This window comes from Micromesistius poutassou (assembly GCF_964030765.1).
Source record: "Micromesistius poutassou genome assembly, chromosome: 19".
Lineage (NCBI taxonomy): Eukaryota > Metazoa > Chordata > Actinopteri > Gadiformes > Gadidae > Micromesistius > Micromesistius poutassou.
In genome coordinates, this window is record NC_140289.1 from 6,286,620 (window position 1) to 6,304,735 (window position 18,116).

The 18,116-nt window shown below is 45.4% G+C and overlaps 1 protein-coding gene across 1 annotated transcript in view; it reads right to left on the minus strand.

The window, feature by feature from the left end:
- Positions 1-1,024: 1,024 nt before the first annotated feature.
- Positions 1,025-18,116, minus strand: part of LOC311364274 (serine/threonine-protein kinase MRCK alpha-like) — a gene marked incomplete at its 3' end in the record, with an annotated part of 32,564 nt that continues 15,472 nt past the window's right edge. The window contains exons 2-6 of the mRNA XM_084484267.1: positions 8,245-8,336; positions 3,883-3,966; positions 2,626-2,721; positions 1,249-1,397; positions 1,025-1,061 (exon numbers count right to left, since the gene is read on the minus strand). Of these exons, the coding sequence (XP_084340393.1) occupies positions 1,025-1,061; positions 1,249-1,397; positions 2,626-2,721; positions 3,883-3,966; positions 8,245-8,336 (458 nt within the window). The remainder of the gene's footprint in view (positions 1,062-1,248; positions 1,398-2,625; positions 2,722-3,882; positions 3,967-8,244; positions 8,337-18,116) is intronic.

Sequence of the window (18,116 nt, forward strand, 5' to 3'; positions counted from 1 at the left end):
GAAACATCAGTCAGCCCTTACTGGGAGATGAGACACACACACACACACACATCTATTTGTTACCAAGGGAAACCATACCATAGGATAAAAACGTAGACATAAAAATACAGAAGGTAAATAAACCTATTCTCTGGCTTATCATCCAACCTCTACGTCATTAGATGGCCTATTTGTCAAGCGTCTGTATCAAAACGAATAGGCAGAATAGATTGACTAGAGAGGCCTGCAAAGAATTCTGGGTATTGAACTGCCATCCAGTGAGAGAATGGGCTTTAAAAGGCCCTATGGCTGAGCCATTCAGAGGCCTTATGGTGTGTGTGTTTGGTGTAAGGGGAAAGTCACCCGTGAACAGACCAGAGGTCTTCAAATTACAGGCTCAATTCATTTGTCCGTTGAGTCATAAGGGCTGGAAATACAAACCCGTCATCACACGTGGGCGAACACACACACACACACATCTCAGGAACACTGCAATAGTCTAAACTCTAAAATGGGTCCATAATATATACACAACACACACACACACACACACGGAAACTCCCTCCTCTTGGGACTTGCAGGGTTTTCTCCACCCTTTCCAGCGAGCCAATCTCTCATCCCGTGCACACTTTGGCATGTGTGTGTGATTGTGGGTGTGTGTCAGCGAGCGAGAGGGGGATGGATGGAGACCACACCCCCACCCACACCCCTGTCAATACCCAGTCATTACAGTCCCCAAGAGGTCCTCAAAGAGAAACATCACACACCCCCCATTCAGCCTCCCCCTCCCCCCCTGCGCTACTGCCACTAACCCCCACCCACAGCCCCCAGACACCACCATACAATTAGTGGCTCAGCATCCCTGTCTCTCTGGCTGTTTCCCATGCTCTCTCTACTCTAGAAATATACATGCCTATCTATATCCGTATGTAGTTCTCCCTTGCTCTCTCACAGTGCAAGTCTATGAATCTTATAGCCACTCCTGAGGCCTATCCCACCAATTCTATCTCTGTCTGTCTCTCTCTCTCTCCATCTCTTGAGACGGTCACATTTGAGGGGTGGTTGATGTAGCGGTGGTTGGGCTGAGAGACAATGACTGTAGGGGACGTGAGGGGGCTATAAGTTGTACATAGTGTAGGTCTGTGTAAGATTTGTTTGGAAGGGCAAGAGCAATGACAGGCTACAGCAGTAAAAGAGAGTTATAGTGATATGGTGAAGATGACACACACACACACACACACACACACACACACACACACACACACACACCTGTGGACGTAGTGCAGCTGGTGCACAGAGTCGATGGCCAGCACCATCTCCGCCAGGTAGAAACGGGCCATCTCCTCCGGGAGCCGGTCCTCAAACTTACTGAGCAGGGTCAGCAGGTCCCCGCCCACATAGTAGTCCATCACCAGGTACTAGAGACAGACACGGGGGACACGCAGATATGAGGCTACTGGGTACAGCTTTGGCAGTGTGAGTGTCCCTTTACAATGATAATAAGGGGAGAGACACAAGATAGGGACACACACCCAAGAGAGACAGAAAGAAGAGAACATCACCTTCATCCCACCTATCTTTCATCCCCACTCTCACTCTCACAATCCGTTTTATTCCCCGTATCACAGTATGTATTACCCAAGGCATGTACTGTAGGACTCCCCACAATGTAAGCAATAAATAATAAAACCTCTCCCCTTTTCGTGAGCATTGCAATGGCTTCTATAAATAGCCGTGTGCAAGATCTGGTGGCAGCATGTTTTTCTAAAGCCCGAGGGGGAGGCCAGCGCAAGGCGGCCATTTGTTGTTCTAGAATGTTAGAAATGGAATGACAGGAACCCCCGGAATCCCCCCCGCCCCTCTCCCTCCCTCCCTCCCCCATGACCAGGGGTTCATATAGAGGAGGGGGAGGGGACTGTCCTCAATGACGGCCGGAAGCAGCCAATCAGAGTGGAGCAGGCGTGGCCCTTGGCCAACAAGCTTGCTGTGTGTGTCCTTTCATTGCCCTTAAGGATGATTGAGTCATTTGTTGAAAGAAAGGAGTTTATTTTGTGGATGAAATTCAATGGAAATGTCCCAGTATTCTGTATTGGAAGGTATTTAAAACAAGGGGTTCTCGCCAGGGGTTTTTTGAGGTAGAGAATCCTACTTCAGTCAGATGATATATTGTTTCTCAACAGTGTTTTATGTGTGCTCTCTCGCGGTTTGCTCGGTATTTGGTTGGCTGTGGGGGTTGAGCGGGGCAGAGAGGACTGGAGATGCGTGAAAGTGTGTGGACGTTAGATACGGCTCATTTATGGCCAGTTTACATTCCTCACAAAGTGTTTGGCTGCGGACACTGTGGGCCATCTCAGCCACCGTAGCCTCTCATGTTCACAGTATCTATTCATCTCTCTCATTCTCTCAGCCCCTCTCACTCTCTCTCTTTGTCTGTGTCATTGTCCCCGTGTCCCTCTCTATCTCGATATCCCTCCCTCTCATTGTCCATATCTCTCTCTCTCTCTCTTTAAAGAAATGTCTCTTTCTCTCTCTCCATCCCTCTCCTTGTTGCTCTCTCTCTAAAAATAAACCCCCCAAACAAAAAGTGAAAAAACCCTGACACTGAATATATGTATAGACAATATGTAAACACACACACACACGCACCAGGTTGTTGTCGTCCTGGAAGGCGTAGTGCAGGGTGGTGATCCACTGGCTGTTCCCGTTCACCAGCACGTCCCGCTCCTCCCGAAAACACGCCGTCTGGGGAGGGGACCGACATGTCAGACTCACGATAAACACATCAGAAACATGTCAAACATGTACGTGTGTGTGTGTGTGTGTGTGTGTGTGTGTGTGTGTGTGTGTGTGTGTGTGTGTGTGTGTGTGTGTGTGTGGTCTGGGGTTTTGAATATGCAAACATGCCAACATAGCTTGCAGTAAGTGCTGGCAATATGTTGGTATACTAACAATATACTAGCCCTAGTATAGCATAGTTTAAGATAAAGAATATCATATCATGTAAAAGATGATATGACCACATGGATTATAATGGTTTGGCTCATTTAAAAATACCAATATCGATGACACACAAGGACACTCAGCTGAGTACTGCACCATCAGGATCAATGAAAGAGGACTCAAAGCCCAAGGGACCAATGGGGAAGTATTCCAAAGTGACAATAGAGGTCAATAGGAAAAGCATCCATCTGTAGTGACATCTGTCTCGGCCAGTAGGAGCCAGCCGCTGATCGGAGGGGGCAGGGGTTATTGATCGGTTGGCCTCTCACTTGATCGTCAATAGATAAAAATCGATTCATCAATCATTCTTACGCCGGGGTAGATGACCCTCGGACAAACAAGATCTAACTTGTTGCCAATTTGCCGCGTGTTCAGTAACTCCCATGACACGCGAGGGGTTTCATTTTCCTAAGAATGTTCAATGAAAACAAACAATCTGGTCATTTGGCAGGAGACACCACAAGGTTTACGGCCAAGCCATGTTCTGCGTGGGAAACGCAGAACCAGATGGGAACTGCTCATTTCTTGTTGGCTGCCACTGGGCATATACTACATCTAAAATGTGTACATAATGTGTACATATAGAATGAAAATACACATCAACTCTTCCCTTTGAAAAAGACTGGTGCACAATCAACTCATGATTTGACTCATTCCGCGAAGGGCAAGTAAACCAGCGTTTTAAACCAGGAGAAATTCCGCCTACGAGTTTCAACGTCTGAATTTTTTCAATACCCACATCACACTCTCTTGGGGTAGTGTGAGTAGCCCATAGAAAACTGCCAATCCGGAAAGTAGTTTGTAGGAGGAAGTGGCAGACTTGTTGTGCTTCACAGATAATTTCCCATTTGATACCGACTGGTGCTGTTTACTGGTTAGGTCTGCGTTCCGCACGGCGCTCACCTCAGCCCTTTTCAACATCTCCCACTTGTTGAGGATCTTCATGGCAAACACCTTGTCTGCATTCTTCACCTTCACCACGGCAACCTAGAGAGAGAGAGAGAGCGAGAGCGAGAGCGAGAGAAGTTAGAAACATGTGTGTTTTAACTACTTCATGTCAATTTAAAGCCGTTCCTTGTTCTGACAGACACAGGTTATATTGAACTTCATGTAGTCCTGCATGTCTTTTAAAAGGTAACCTTAGGAGTGCAAAGATGACAACATAGATGGTATGATACCGTTTGGGTTACATTTTCTCCATGTATGGGCGTTCAGGAAGGAGAAACCAGGGTCATTGAAGTGAACATGGACGATTACAAATGTAGCTGCCTGTCCTATTGATGCGCACATACACACTCATGTTTCTGCTGTGGCAAAGGAACTGATTCTACTGGTTTGCAAGCCTCTGCAAGCCGATTGGCTGATCCCTAAAACATCCTTGCAGGTGTGTTTTTTGTGTATATGCCAATAAGAACAACCCAAAAGGTACAAATATGGACTCACACACACACACACAAAAAGAACACATCATTGTATCTCACTTGGCCAAAGTGTTAAAACAAAAAGTGCAAAAACCACAGACACTGAAAATATGTATAGACAATATATAAACACACACACACACACACACACACACACACACACACACACACACACACACACACACACACACACACTTCATGAGTCTGCAGTCCATTAAATGAGCCGGGAATTGCTGCTAATGCAATACAATGATAACATTCCTGCGCTGTTTGGATTTCCCCCGTCTTCCCTCTCGGAGGAGAGGAGGACCCCGCCATGGGGAGGAGGAGAAAAGAGGAGGAGAGGAGGACCCCGCCATGGGGAGGAGGAGGAGAAAAGAGGAGGAGAGGGGACTGGAAGCAGACTGTTCTTGGCAGCGACCTGTTGTTTGTGTGTCTCTCCATCTTTCCTCTACTCGTTCTCCCCCTCGTCTCTCTGTCGACGTCGCTCCCCTCTGGGAATCCAGCCATGGACGTATTTAAACAAGTTAGTTAAATTCATCAATTCTCCCCTCAGCTTTGATCGGGTTCGCTTTAATCGATTATTGTCACAAGCGAGGTCAAATGCGTTTGTTTTATTACACATGAAAATTGGATGAAATTTGATTTATTCCCGTCATGCAGGAATAACGGATGACGGGAAAGAGCCTGGGCTAATCTGGCCATCTCTGCAGCTGGGCCGGACCACCGGGCACACCCTGGCAGCGTCAGGTTCTAGAGAACCGACGCACGTACGCCTTGCCCACAAATTAACTCACGCTCTGATGCCAGCCATTGTTCCCTAACCCTTACCCTCAAACTCTTGGCTGTTCCAAATACACTCCCTGCTGCGACACAAGGAGCCGCAAATATAATATTTCTGTTAAGCGTTGTTATGCTTCTTTTCTTCTGGGTCTCTTCTGGTCACTGGACTCCATTAAGAGAAATCATGAAATAGGAACAGAGATGCAAACATTGAAATTTGAAATGCTAACATTGAGTCGCTGACCCTTTCACAGTCAAATGGCAGCACAACCGGGACCGCTCCAAGCTAACCCAATGCTAATTCCCTAATTAATATAGGGCAGCAGACACAGCACTGAGACTGGTTTGCTAGCAGGGTTTCGCGTTACTATAATGCAGCCCTGGGAGTTGGTTATACTACATGCAAATACGCGCGCAAACACACACACACACACAAACAAACACAATGAAGTCACAGTGTGTTCTCCTAGTGAATGGGAGGATCCGTAGGAAATAATTATAACTCCCAAAATAATTATGGATGAAAGAGGTTCTTTTGCAAGTCAGTAGAATACACAAAACTGGTACTCATTCAGTTTGTTCAATCATTTTATTTGGCCTTATCTACTGCATTAACAAATGAGATCATATATCTCCGTCTGTCACTGTCTGTCCCCTGCCCTCTCTCCCTCCCCCCTCTCTTCCTAGCCCATTCTCACTCTCCCCCCCTCTCTCTCTCTCTCTCCCCCCCCCCCTCTCTCCCTGCCTCCACTTCCTGCCCCAGCAGCCAGTGAGAGAAGGGCCAGACCTCATCAGAGGGCTGCAGGTATTTGACACTGAGGGTTAAAACATGGAGGCCCTGTGGCGAGGTTAATCCTCTCTCCATGTAACCCAGAGCTCCAGTAAAACCTGCGCCAGGCTGGGAGGAGGGGCCCCGAGTCACTGGGCACCAGGCCAAAAGGTGTGTGTGTGTGTGTGGTGGGTGGGTGTGTGTGGGGTCTGTGTGTTCGGTCCCCATGCAGTATATGCATGTGTATGTGTTTGTTGATTTTACAATATTTCATGTATGTATATACACTAGGGGTTTAACAATACACAAAAGTCACAATTCGGTACGTACCTCGGTTTTTAAGTCACGGTTCGGTATGTTTTTCGGTCCAGTAGTTTTTATTATTTTATTTTTAAACAATTGGATTTTGATTTGATTTATTAAATTGTATCAAACAAATGCCTTACACAAATGGAAAGACATCAAATACAATTGAGGATAAAAACACAATAACGTCTAGGACTTATTTTCATTGTGGTCCTCAACACAAAACATCAGGACAAGACAAGACAGAGTGTGTGTTGAACCGAAATGAAACGTGCATCGAACCGTTAGACCCGTACCGAAAAATTTCGGTACGAATGAGTGTATCGTTACACCCCTAATATACACACAGTATATGTATTTCGAATGAGTGTGTATTTTGAATGAGTATGTGTGGTTGTGTGTATTTTGAATGACTGTTTGTGGCTGTGTGTATTTTGAGCGTGTGTGTGTGTGTGTGTGTGGCTGTGTTTATTTTGAGTGTGTGTGCGTGCGTGCGTGCATGCACGTGCATGTATTTTGAGTGTGTGTGTGTTTAATTTTTTTTAAATCAAATTTTGTGTATATTTGCTGTATTACTCTGTAGGTATTTGAGTGTGCATTGGTACTACCAGAGTGTTTGTGTGTTGCCATGTAATTCTATCTGTACGTTGACCGTTTGTGTATGTATGAGACCTACACAGTCTCTGTGAGGTGCAGTTTTTCCGCCACATCCCATAATAGCGCACACACACACACACACACACACACACACACACACACACACACACACACACACACACACACACACACACACACACACACACACACACACACACACACACACACACACACACACACACACACACACACAATATTTTCTCTTCCAGGATCAAGTAACGGTGACATTACCACAGAAATGCCACAGTAGCATTCAGCCCACAGTGGCTGCCGACTCCTACGACACCACCAGCTTTACAGTAAATATGACATTCACTAGGGTAGGACTTTTCTACAAGATGTAAAGCGGTTAAAGAACACATACGAGAGCTTATAAAATAGAAATGCCCGCCTCGACCAATCAAACATCTGTCAGAAAGGTCATCACGCTGACTTTGTTGTTCAAGATTTTACAAGTTTTCTGCGTTTACGATGTACTCTCTGGATGCAGCTGGAACGTATGAAACAGGCTTATACATTATAGGGCTTGTACATTACAATTCATTATGGTGTTCTTTTGGTTGCCAATGCTGCACCATATTGAGAGGACTCAAGAGAGCTGTAGTACTTTAAAATCCTGATTTTTAAAGTACTTTTTAAACTAAATTACTAAATTGCTAAATCATTACTACCAACAAAATAACGTTCTACGCTATTTTGATGGTTCCTCCTATGCTTCCAAAATCGAGGCATTCATGTTTTGATTATTGTAATAAAAATGTACGACGAATGGACGAAACGTGACCATTCATGAAAAAGAAAAAAGACAAACAACCTAAATAAGTATAATACGCTAAATACAATGCACAACAATAGTGTGTAGATGGGGACAGACAGAGCGTTGGGTGACTGACAACCACCTCTGTTGCTACCTGTTGCTTCTGCATTCCCAAACCATGACATCACTCCACGAGACCATGTGACTAGGGATTTCCGAAAGAAAGACGGACAAAACTAAAAAGGAGAACAAACGAACAATAGAGCTAAATGATCCTGTCAGAAGGTTTTTTTTCTCAGTGTGGGGCACCTTCCCGCAGGAGAAAGCCAAATACCACATTCAATACGGTAACATATAAAGAGGAAAAAAATAAAACATTCAAAATATCTGAGGTGAGGACTTTTATGGCACACGTCGTTTACATATTTCAGATATTTTACTTGACTGAAAAGAACTTTCAAAACAACACTGCAACCTTTCCAGTGACCTTCATTGCCAGAGTGGAATCAAAGTGCTCAATGACGTGAAAGAACATTACAAAAAAACAACACAGTTAACAGGAAGTGCATTACCTCTCCGAAGGCTCCTCGTCCAATCACCTTGAGGATCTCGAAGTCCTCCTTGTGCAGCCTCATCTGCTTCACCTTGGAGGTGAAGGGTCGCGCTGCAGGGAGAGAGGAGAGAGACGGTTAGAGACGCTAACAGTTCTCATCCAGACCAGAGGAAAAACCTATAAGGGCTACCACGAAGCTAATATGACAGCAAGTCAGTTTAGTTATAAATATAAATATAGGCTACATTAAAAAGTATGATGGGCGAGAAGGACAAAGTTTATGTCCGAGTAACAGATTGCAACGAAAGCAATAGTTTGAGACACACTTAGTATTCATTGCCCTTTTTTTTTTTTAAATCACAATATTTTTTTTGATAAACTGCCTCTAGCAGTCTAGCAAGATTTATTCAGGCGGTCATTAAAATGTTAGTCTAGTGTTACAATGTTGGCCTTCCCTGAAAAACAACTTCTCCTTATCAAAAGATTAATGTTGGGAGATGACTGAGGACTCGTTCATTTTAAGGTTTGGGTTTTTCTCTGTGGATTGCTCACAAAAGAAACCACAAGCGGTCAGGGCCTTGTTTTCTGCCTTTTTGACCCTCCCAGGAACCCCTAGTTTACCTATGGTGGCCACAGTTGGCCAAAAGGGTTTTTTATATTATTTTTTATCAGAGAGTGAGAGTGCAAGGAAGACTTGACTTGACTGGTTATAGACTGGTCTATAACAGTCTCGCTACACAGGACACAGGGAATGCAGATTAATTATTGTTGTCACCATGGATACAATACAGAGAGAAGGACTTGGGAGGGAGGGAGTAGGAGGGTGGGGTGGAGTGGAGGACGGGAGGGTGAGGTTGAGGAGGGGAGGAGGAGGGGGTTGAGGGCACTCCCACATCCCCATCTACAGCCAACAACAAAGTCAGCATTTCCCTCATTTGTGAGGGAGGGCAATTCAACCACTTCCTGGTTTCCGTGATCCCAGCATGCCTAGGGTGACCTCGATTGGCTGGCAGTGAGGGTCCATTCGTTGACACTCACTGACACTCTGATTGTCCTGATACTGAGAAGAGGGAATGCCGTGAAGAACGCAGGCGTTCAGGTGTACGCCGTTGCTCTTTAAATGAGGGGATTCCTTCACAGCACCACTAACGGCTGTACAGTACAAGGTCTTTCATAAAAGGGATTAGTCTAGACTTATATTAATAGCATTCAGACAAGCTGGCCCATATGCACACACACACACACACAGTGTGTCAGCTTTACATGGCCTCTGATTAACAAAAGGAGTATTCTCTGCCTAACATCTGTTATGCACATTCACTGCATGGCGTTGGTGTGTGTGTGTGTGTGTGTGTGTGTGTGTGTGTGTGTGTGTGTGTGTGTGTGTGTGTGTGTGTGTGTGTGTGTGTGTGTGTGTGTGTGTGTGTGTGTGTGTGTGTGTGTGTGTATTTGTGTGGTGGTGGTAAATTGACAGGCAGCCAATAGCTGGCAACCTTAGCCCATTTCTGCTATCCCTCATCAGCCAATCATCGCCAGAACTTGTCTGGTTGCCATGACTCCACAGAATCTCCCGGTGCTGTGTAGGAAAGATACTTTTCCCGCCGCGGAGAGACGGAAATGCCTGCTGATATAAAACAAACAGGCCACTCAGAACTCAACACTCTCTCCCACACACACTGGGTTGAGCAAACCTTAAATGATCTCGCACACACTGTGCTTCTCTCAAGCTTTAAACAGATTGACATCTGTTACGGTATGCGCTCAATAGTTTTGTCTGTTTGTTGATTGTTGTGCTTATTTTTGGTCCTCTTCAGCTCCCATAGTTTAAGATTCACAGCATCAACAGGCCTGAACGATTAAAGATGAAATGGAAATGCATGAGGCGGCAATAAATAAATAGCAGACATAAACACCAAGTCTGCAGCCTGGCCTCATTTAAGCTTCCAACGAACAATGGTGCCATTGAATCAAAAAAGTTGTTAATATGCTAAACATGTGTAGGGGGAAATCTAGAAGTAACAAAACAACAGACAGCACAAACAATACATAGTGAGGACCAGCGGACCAGCGGCCAATAGCCTAACGTCACTCTGGGGAACCTTTCCCTGATGTCAGCAAAGCACCCCATCAACACCACATCAACTCTACAAGAGTCACCACATCTGATATTACAATCAGGTCATTATGTTTTATATACAGCATGGATAGAGATGAGAGACATGGAGGGACTGGACTGCATCTTTGAGAATGATGCTGCCAATCCCCCACCACCACCTGCATTCAAAATGTGCTCCTTGGTCGCTTACTTTGGATAAAAGTGTCTGCTATGACGAAATAGTAAATAGTTTAGCATTACAAACTCAGAACTTAATAGATAGATGCATCATACTTCTAGCAACTGCCATATGACACACAGTACATCTGTCTATTTGCACATGCAATTACTACTTTGCATTTAGCGTTAGCCAGCTAGCTAAGCTAATATTATCTTGCCGAGGAGTGAATTTAAAAGTAGGGAATATTAGCTTTTTGAACCTTTCACAGAAAGGTCTCCTTTTGTTCCTGCCAGAAGCTCTTTGGCCACCGTTAAGAGACAACTTGGGCCAAAAGAACACTCAAGAGTACCAAACAAGAAGGCCGGTAAGTATTTTTCTAGAGGGCAAAACTACAGGAAATGTGCTTTCTAAAAGTACACGAATAAGCAGCCTTTTGTTTTTGTTTGGTTTTAAGACATTATAGCAGCCAAATCTAATCTGTTTTCAACCTCAACGAAATATTTGATTTGCTGTGCCTGCAAAACCTTGTTTTTCATGTCAGAGCTCACTTTCGGCCTCGCATTGATCTCGGTTATTCTAAACTGTTCAACCTTTTGTTAAAAATTGACAGCAATGTCTGCCTGAAAAGACTTTACACTCAAAGGCCGTTCACCTCATCCGAAGCCTCCCACAGGAAGCCTTTATATCGTACGATAACGGTCACTGACGCGTACATGGCTCACGCATGTTCACCCAAAGAAAAAGTTCCTTAATGCAAAACGCAGTGCTAACACATAAACCCATGCTCCCTTCTCACGAGGATCAGAAGCAGCTTGTGTTCCTGCGACATTCATTGTTATGTACCACACACACAGAAAAAAAAACACGTGTTAGAGCGCTTATCTCGACATTCCATCAAAATACACTTGCTTGGACCAAACATGGCAACGGTTGCCATGGCAAGGTGTGTCACTGCCCCAGAGAAACTTTGCTGAAGAGGGGTGTGTGTGTGTGTGTGTGTGTGTGTGTGTGTGTGTGTGTGTGTGTGTGTGTGTGTGTGTGTGTGTGTGTGTGTGTGTGTGTGTGTGTGTGTGTGTGATGACAACAGCTGCCAAGCCATGATGACATGCCAGTCATACCAAATGCTGACGTACACAGACACACACACAGCGACAGTAGCGGACAAATGGTTAGACTGTTACTCAACTACATAACTTAAAGATAAAACAAAAGGGTACACACCCTTTTAGAAACATAAATACTACACTAAGACTTACTCACACACATACACACCTGAATACAACCCCGAAAGTTACTTATACATACACGTAAAGACTGACCCTTCCACATACCGACATAATCTCATGCTTATCAAAACACACACACACTCCCATCTTGCACATACATGAACACAGGCTCATACGTACATACAGACGCAATTGGGGCAGATTTCCCAACACAGAGAAAGTCCTCCATGTGACACACAGATACATATGGCGCGCACACACACACACACACACACACCGATACCGATAACTTTCAGCTCCTAAAGGCCGATACCGATACCACACACATATCCATATATATGATCATGACCTAAGATCATGACATTGTCGCACAGACATCAGTAGAATCAACGGGGGGTTTAGGGGGGCTTGCTTGCAAGGGGCGGGATATGACGTAGAGTCGAGGTTCGTAGGACGACCCCTGTCACTCAGGTGTGTTTTGGTCTGACTGCAGACAGCAACAGAGGCAGAATGGGCAGAACTCATCGCGATCATCTTAAATGTTGCTGCAGCGATGCATCATATATTCCGCTGCATCCACAACATCTGCATCAATCGATGAAAGATTGGAGCATGGGTTAGAGACAAATAGAAGAAACGACGAATAGGAAAGGCGTTGCGAACGACTGCGTTACCGGAGGAAGAGAGTGACTTTTTATGCTTCATTTCACATCTAACAAACACTGGGACAAATGTAGTTGATATCTGTGTAACTGAGAAAACAGGGAGTGGAAGGACGGGACCCTATAATGTTCAGCTAACTGTTGTCAATAATAAGTGTTACGAGAGTAGCGTATGTGTGTGCACGGGAATGGCAGTGTGTGTGTGTGTGTGTGTGAAGTAATGAACGAGTCCGGTTGTGTCTGTGCAAACGTGTATTGTAACGTTAGTGAAACTAAGAATAAAATACCCAGCCTGTCAATCAACGGCGGCCGCTTCTTTCCGACCATATTCCGACCTATAAGCAGACCCACTGCCAGTCAAAGTGAAGGGTGTTACCCCCGAGAGAACATCGACGCTGTGCTCCTCGACTACGGTCTGGGAGCCGACAGCAGGAAAGGTGTAACATAATAAAAAAAAAGACATTTTCTATATCCGCGTGCAGTTGTGAACTCATGTATTGTAATTGATTGTATGATACTGTACTTTTAGGGTTACGATAAGACCTTTCATTTAGTGTTAGTGGGAGCGGGGCACTGAAATTATATAGGCTATGTTATCTGGGCTATTCGTCATGTTATCGGAATGACGCAATAATTTCTGTTATTGGCCCGATAACACACACACACACACACACACACACACACACACACACACACACACACACACACACACACACACACACACACACACACACACACACACACACACACACACACACACACACACCAGCTAGTCCTCAGGGCCAGACTGGTTCCGGAACAGGGCTAGCAGTGTTCCGGAACCATGAGCAGGGATGCGCGCTAACTACACACAAGTGCCTTCACTTAAGAGACGCTAGCTAGCCACAAATCACATGCTCGACGTTCACATTCTGGCCTCAGCCAAGGGTATTACCATGGTGTGTGTGTGTTTACATGCTATATGTGCATTTGAAGCTGATGACTGTGCAGTTTCTGTCGACGTGGTGTGTTTATGTAAGGGAAAGAGAACTTAAATGCACATTTCATTCGAAATTCCTGATGGATCATCGCAATTTCCAACAGATGACTAGTAGATCATACAGGACAGAGAGACAGACAGAGACAAGAGGAAGAGAGACACACAAAGTAATGGAGAATCTCCAAACGAGCAGCTGTGGCTGGCTGTTGCTAGTTAGTTACAGTAGGTAACTGACCTAGCTAGCCCCAGACCTCAGCTCCGTAGAGGGACAGAGGCAGGGGGGGAGAGGGAGGAGGGGGTCATCTGGAAGCCATAACGGATTATTTACAACCACAATGAGGTAACAACAGAAAAATGCAGCTTCCAGTAGACACTCGAAGCTGAAGAAAAAGGAGGGGGGGGGGGGACAAGAGACAGACAATGAGAGGGAAAACAGAAAAAAATAATGGAGACCGAGTGTGGGAAAGGAAGAGAGTGAGGAAAAAAGAAAGGAGGAGGCGAGATGGAGAGACAGAGGGGAAGAGAGTGAGGACGAGAGGGACATAGAGACTGTGAGGGAGAGGCCGAGAGAGGGAGAAAGACATAAATAGAGGCTGAGGAAGAGGCTGAGATTGAGGGAGAAAGAGAGACCGAGAGAAAGCGAGTGAGAGGAGAAAACGAGCAGAAGTCAGAAACGGGAGGGGGGGCATAGAACCAAATGAATGGTCGCCAACCTGGTGCATGAACTGTGTGAGCCGGCGTGACCAAACAATGACGTAACCACTGTACTGTTCACACGGTGCTTTGCATGTATCGTGCACCTCTGCAGTCTCCAAGCTCACATGTGCAAGACAGAGTGCCCCAAACAAGCCTTCCAGCACACCGCTATGACAAAACGACAACGGTGAACGCATGGCTGAGCACTGACTGCCCCCTGCATTTCACGAATGTCGCATTACGACTTTCGAAATTCTGCTTAATAATTCCCAGATTGGGAACGACCTTCCATTCCCTCTGACTGCGAAGGGACCGCCGGGAAGGAGGGGGGAGGGGGGGGGGGGGGGGTCTGGGGGAATCTGGAGGCTCTGGGGGAGGGCAGGTTGGATTCTACGGGCTTATCACACTCGTAACATTTCTTGGCTTACCTCAAACCTTGGCGTGTATGAAACGTACTGGCGGCGACCCCCTTCTCGTGATGTCACACAACATGTCTGACATAGTGGCCGACTTAAAAACCACACAATGTAAGCCAATCAGAACACTCACTTAATGACTTCAAAGTGATTCTGAGCATGTCAGAAAATGCCGCATCTGAGCTTATATTTGGCCCATTACAGGGAGGGAAGGTTTTTTGGTCGTTTTTTCCTTACATGGAAAGTTTTCATGCTTCGGCATTCAAAACTCCAAGGAAGCCATTAAATTCTAAAAGGCTTGTTAGGTTCAATTGATATCACATGTCCATGGGCTTCTTCGTTGGAGGAGGAGGAATTTTGCCATCCAAAAACAGTCAGCGCTTTGAATCACAGGAAACACTGTAACGTTAGCTCCCAATTTAAAATGGCTACGTCAATGACATCTCAATGCTTCTTGCCAGCAAAAGCCAGTGTCCTTAAGCTAGCCTTAAGGCTAGCGGTAGCAGGCTCAAGAATTACTGCCACTGATCAACCAGGCAGAAACCATGTCCCCTAGCACAAATGCAAATGATAATGTACTTCGCAGGACAATGAATTACATTCATAGAATCAGAAGTATGAATCCAATGAAAGCTGTAGAATAAAAGGTTTCAAGGTTAATAAAGGTTAAAAATAAAACTCATAAATAACAGCACATTCAAGCCTCAATAAATAGCTTGCTTATCAAAATAAGAAACCAGCAGTGTGTGACTGCATATTTTAGTGCCTAAAAAAGACAAGCACTCGTGCCCACTACTACTTAAAAACAAAAATCAATCCCAAAGCATTTCACTCACAAGCAGCAGACCAACAGCCAGTGAATAACTCAAATCACGGATGGACATTAACACTGTGATAACCAGAGGCTGCATCACTCCAGATGTGCAAAGACCAGAATAGATGAGACACCTTGCATGCTCTCTCGCTCAAAAAAGATATGGCTCCATATGAATATAAATATAAACAGCCACACACCCACACGTGATATGTACACACACACACACACACCCACCCACCCAAACAAATGGGCCGACTGCTACCCACAAGCTCAGACTTTGTGTCTGGGGATGACGGTGGGGGGGGGGGGGGGGGGGGGGGGGGGGGTGGTACCGATCGACCCATCATGATGGTCACATGACAAGCCAGAAAGATTTATTGATAGGCACCGGAAAAGTGTGTGTATTTGTATGTGTACGTGTGTGTACGTGTGTGTGTGTGTGTGCATGTGACAGTGTGTCCTTGAAATAGCACAAGAAGGGGTGGCCAAGCGTTCACTTGCTTCAAATGCTAGGGTTGTTGCTGATAGCCACATAGGTGACACACACACACACACACACACACACACACACACACACACACACACACACACACACACACACACACACACACACACACACACACACACACACACACACACACACACACACACAAACACACAACAACGATCGCAAACCGGATGTGCCAAAAATATTAAGCAATCCAAATGCCAAACAACTAAATCAAAAACAACTACAAAACAAAACCACCCATTAAAACAATGCACCCGTTTAAAAACAGCCCTACCATAGTGACACGCCCAGGGCAGGCAGCGTGAGAACGCCTGCCCAGACGGGGAATGAGCGGGCCAGGTTCTAGGTTCAGGAAGACCCCTGGACGACCTCAAAGAAGCACCCGAAGCTCCACACCCAAGCACCCCACCCTCCAGGCCCGTCTCAGGGTGGACAGGACCGGTCACACAGTCCCTTGGTCCACACACCCCCAGAGGGATATCAGCAGGAGATACAGCCGCCACAGCATTAGTCTGGTGTCCCTACATGTGAAGGGTTGAGTCATGATGAGAACCATATGGTCAAGATAGAAAGATGAGAGATATAAGGGAGAGGGAGGAAGAGGGGGAGATTGATTGAGTGAGAGAAAAGAGAGAGAGAGCGAGAGAGAATAGAGGACTGTCTGACTCCCCCGCCCCTAACATAACCTGTCATCGTGTTATGTCATGAGAGCCATCTAGAGTGCCTTTTAAAAAGGAGCCAAAGCCAGAACCATGAATATATTAAACCGGGTTGAAAATGTACCAATGTGACCCAGGGGAGAGGGTCAGGAGTCTGTCTGTTATATCACAAGAACCATATAGTCAAAAGCAAGGAGAGAGAGTGCTATTCACTATTCCAGCCAATGTGTTAAAAATGGCCACCAGGCAGAGTAAAGGCTTACCTTTTTTTTTTTTCATATTTAGAACAAGTGTGGCCTGCCTTGTGACAAATGATTCATGCCACTCACATTTAATATATTCATATGCCAATGATAATGTCCTCCATGGAAGGCCCGGATCAACTCATCAAAGTATGTGTTGAGAAATGAGAACCCTTCAATTCTGACATAAAAATCAGTTGTATCTCATCTCGTCACGTCCACTTTATAATGGACTAAAGTAGAAAAACATGGAAGATTAAGTAAAAGAGGTGTGTTAATATGGTAATGCTACAGCCACTAGAATACTGCACTTTCATGATAGGTTCTCTGAAGCGACAGAGCAGACCAGAGCAGGATCACACGCTTACACCGTTCTTTCAACTCTGACTTTCTTTAACATTTAGGAATGGTTTTTAAGGGCCTGCCCTGCGCTTCCAGTCAGCTCAATCTTTGAGTCATCCAATTCAAATGAGACATAGACAGCTTATTTTTGAAGACTCCCTTCATCCCAGGAACAAATAACTTCATTGCCAAAGATCCGACAGTGCCACCAAACAGTATTTATAGTTGGACACTAAAATCACTTACCATTCAAAAAAAAAAAACTAAAAGAGGAACAGTGATTCAGAGAGACAGAATAGGACTGCAGATTTGGATGCAGGGAGAGAAACAGATGGACAAAGCGAGAGACAATAATAAGAGTAGTAAGAGACAATAATAAGAGACGAAGATACTTAGAGAGAGAGCTAGCATAAGAAACTATAGACAAAAAGACATAGACCGAAGGGAGATAGATAGTAGTGACCGAAATAGAAGGACCATAGGGCGGGCCTAGGCCACCGACCATAGGGGGGAGAACACCGAAAAGACGCAGACAATGAATCTACCACACACGCACACCTAAAGTATACCATCTCTGTGGAAAATACCCAAACAGCACCGTGGGCCATAAGGCAGAGACGACCCCGGTGGTTTCAGCACCCTCCATTCAGTCGGGTCTTCCTGGAGCTTCCCTGTGGCGGTATGTGTCATGTGGAGGTAACCCAAGACCCCCTTCTCACTCTCTGGGAACGAACCTAGGAAGGCGTGCCACGACCGGGGCCCATCAGGGGGTCCCTGGGGGAGCCGTGCGACGGGGGACAATGACGGAGGCTGCCGATACAACGGGGTGGAACCTGCTCCGCGGCTAACGGACCCTCTAGACATGTATAGATGTGTGTTTATACACATACACAGGCACACTTAGATTAGGATTAAGATTAGATTAGGATTTTCATCCCAATCCAAATCATACATACCATAAGACTGGCCTTTAGGGAGGCTTACTTTAAATAACATACCCAAATTAAATTCCCCTAAGCTCTGCAGCTGTGGATATTCTTCTTAATAATGTACTGTACTGTAATT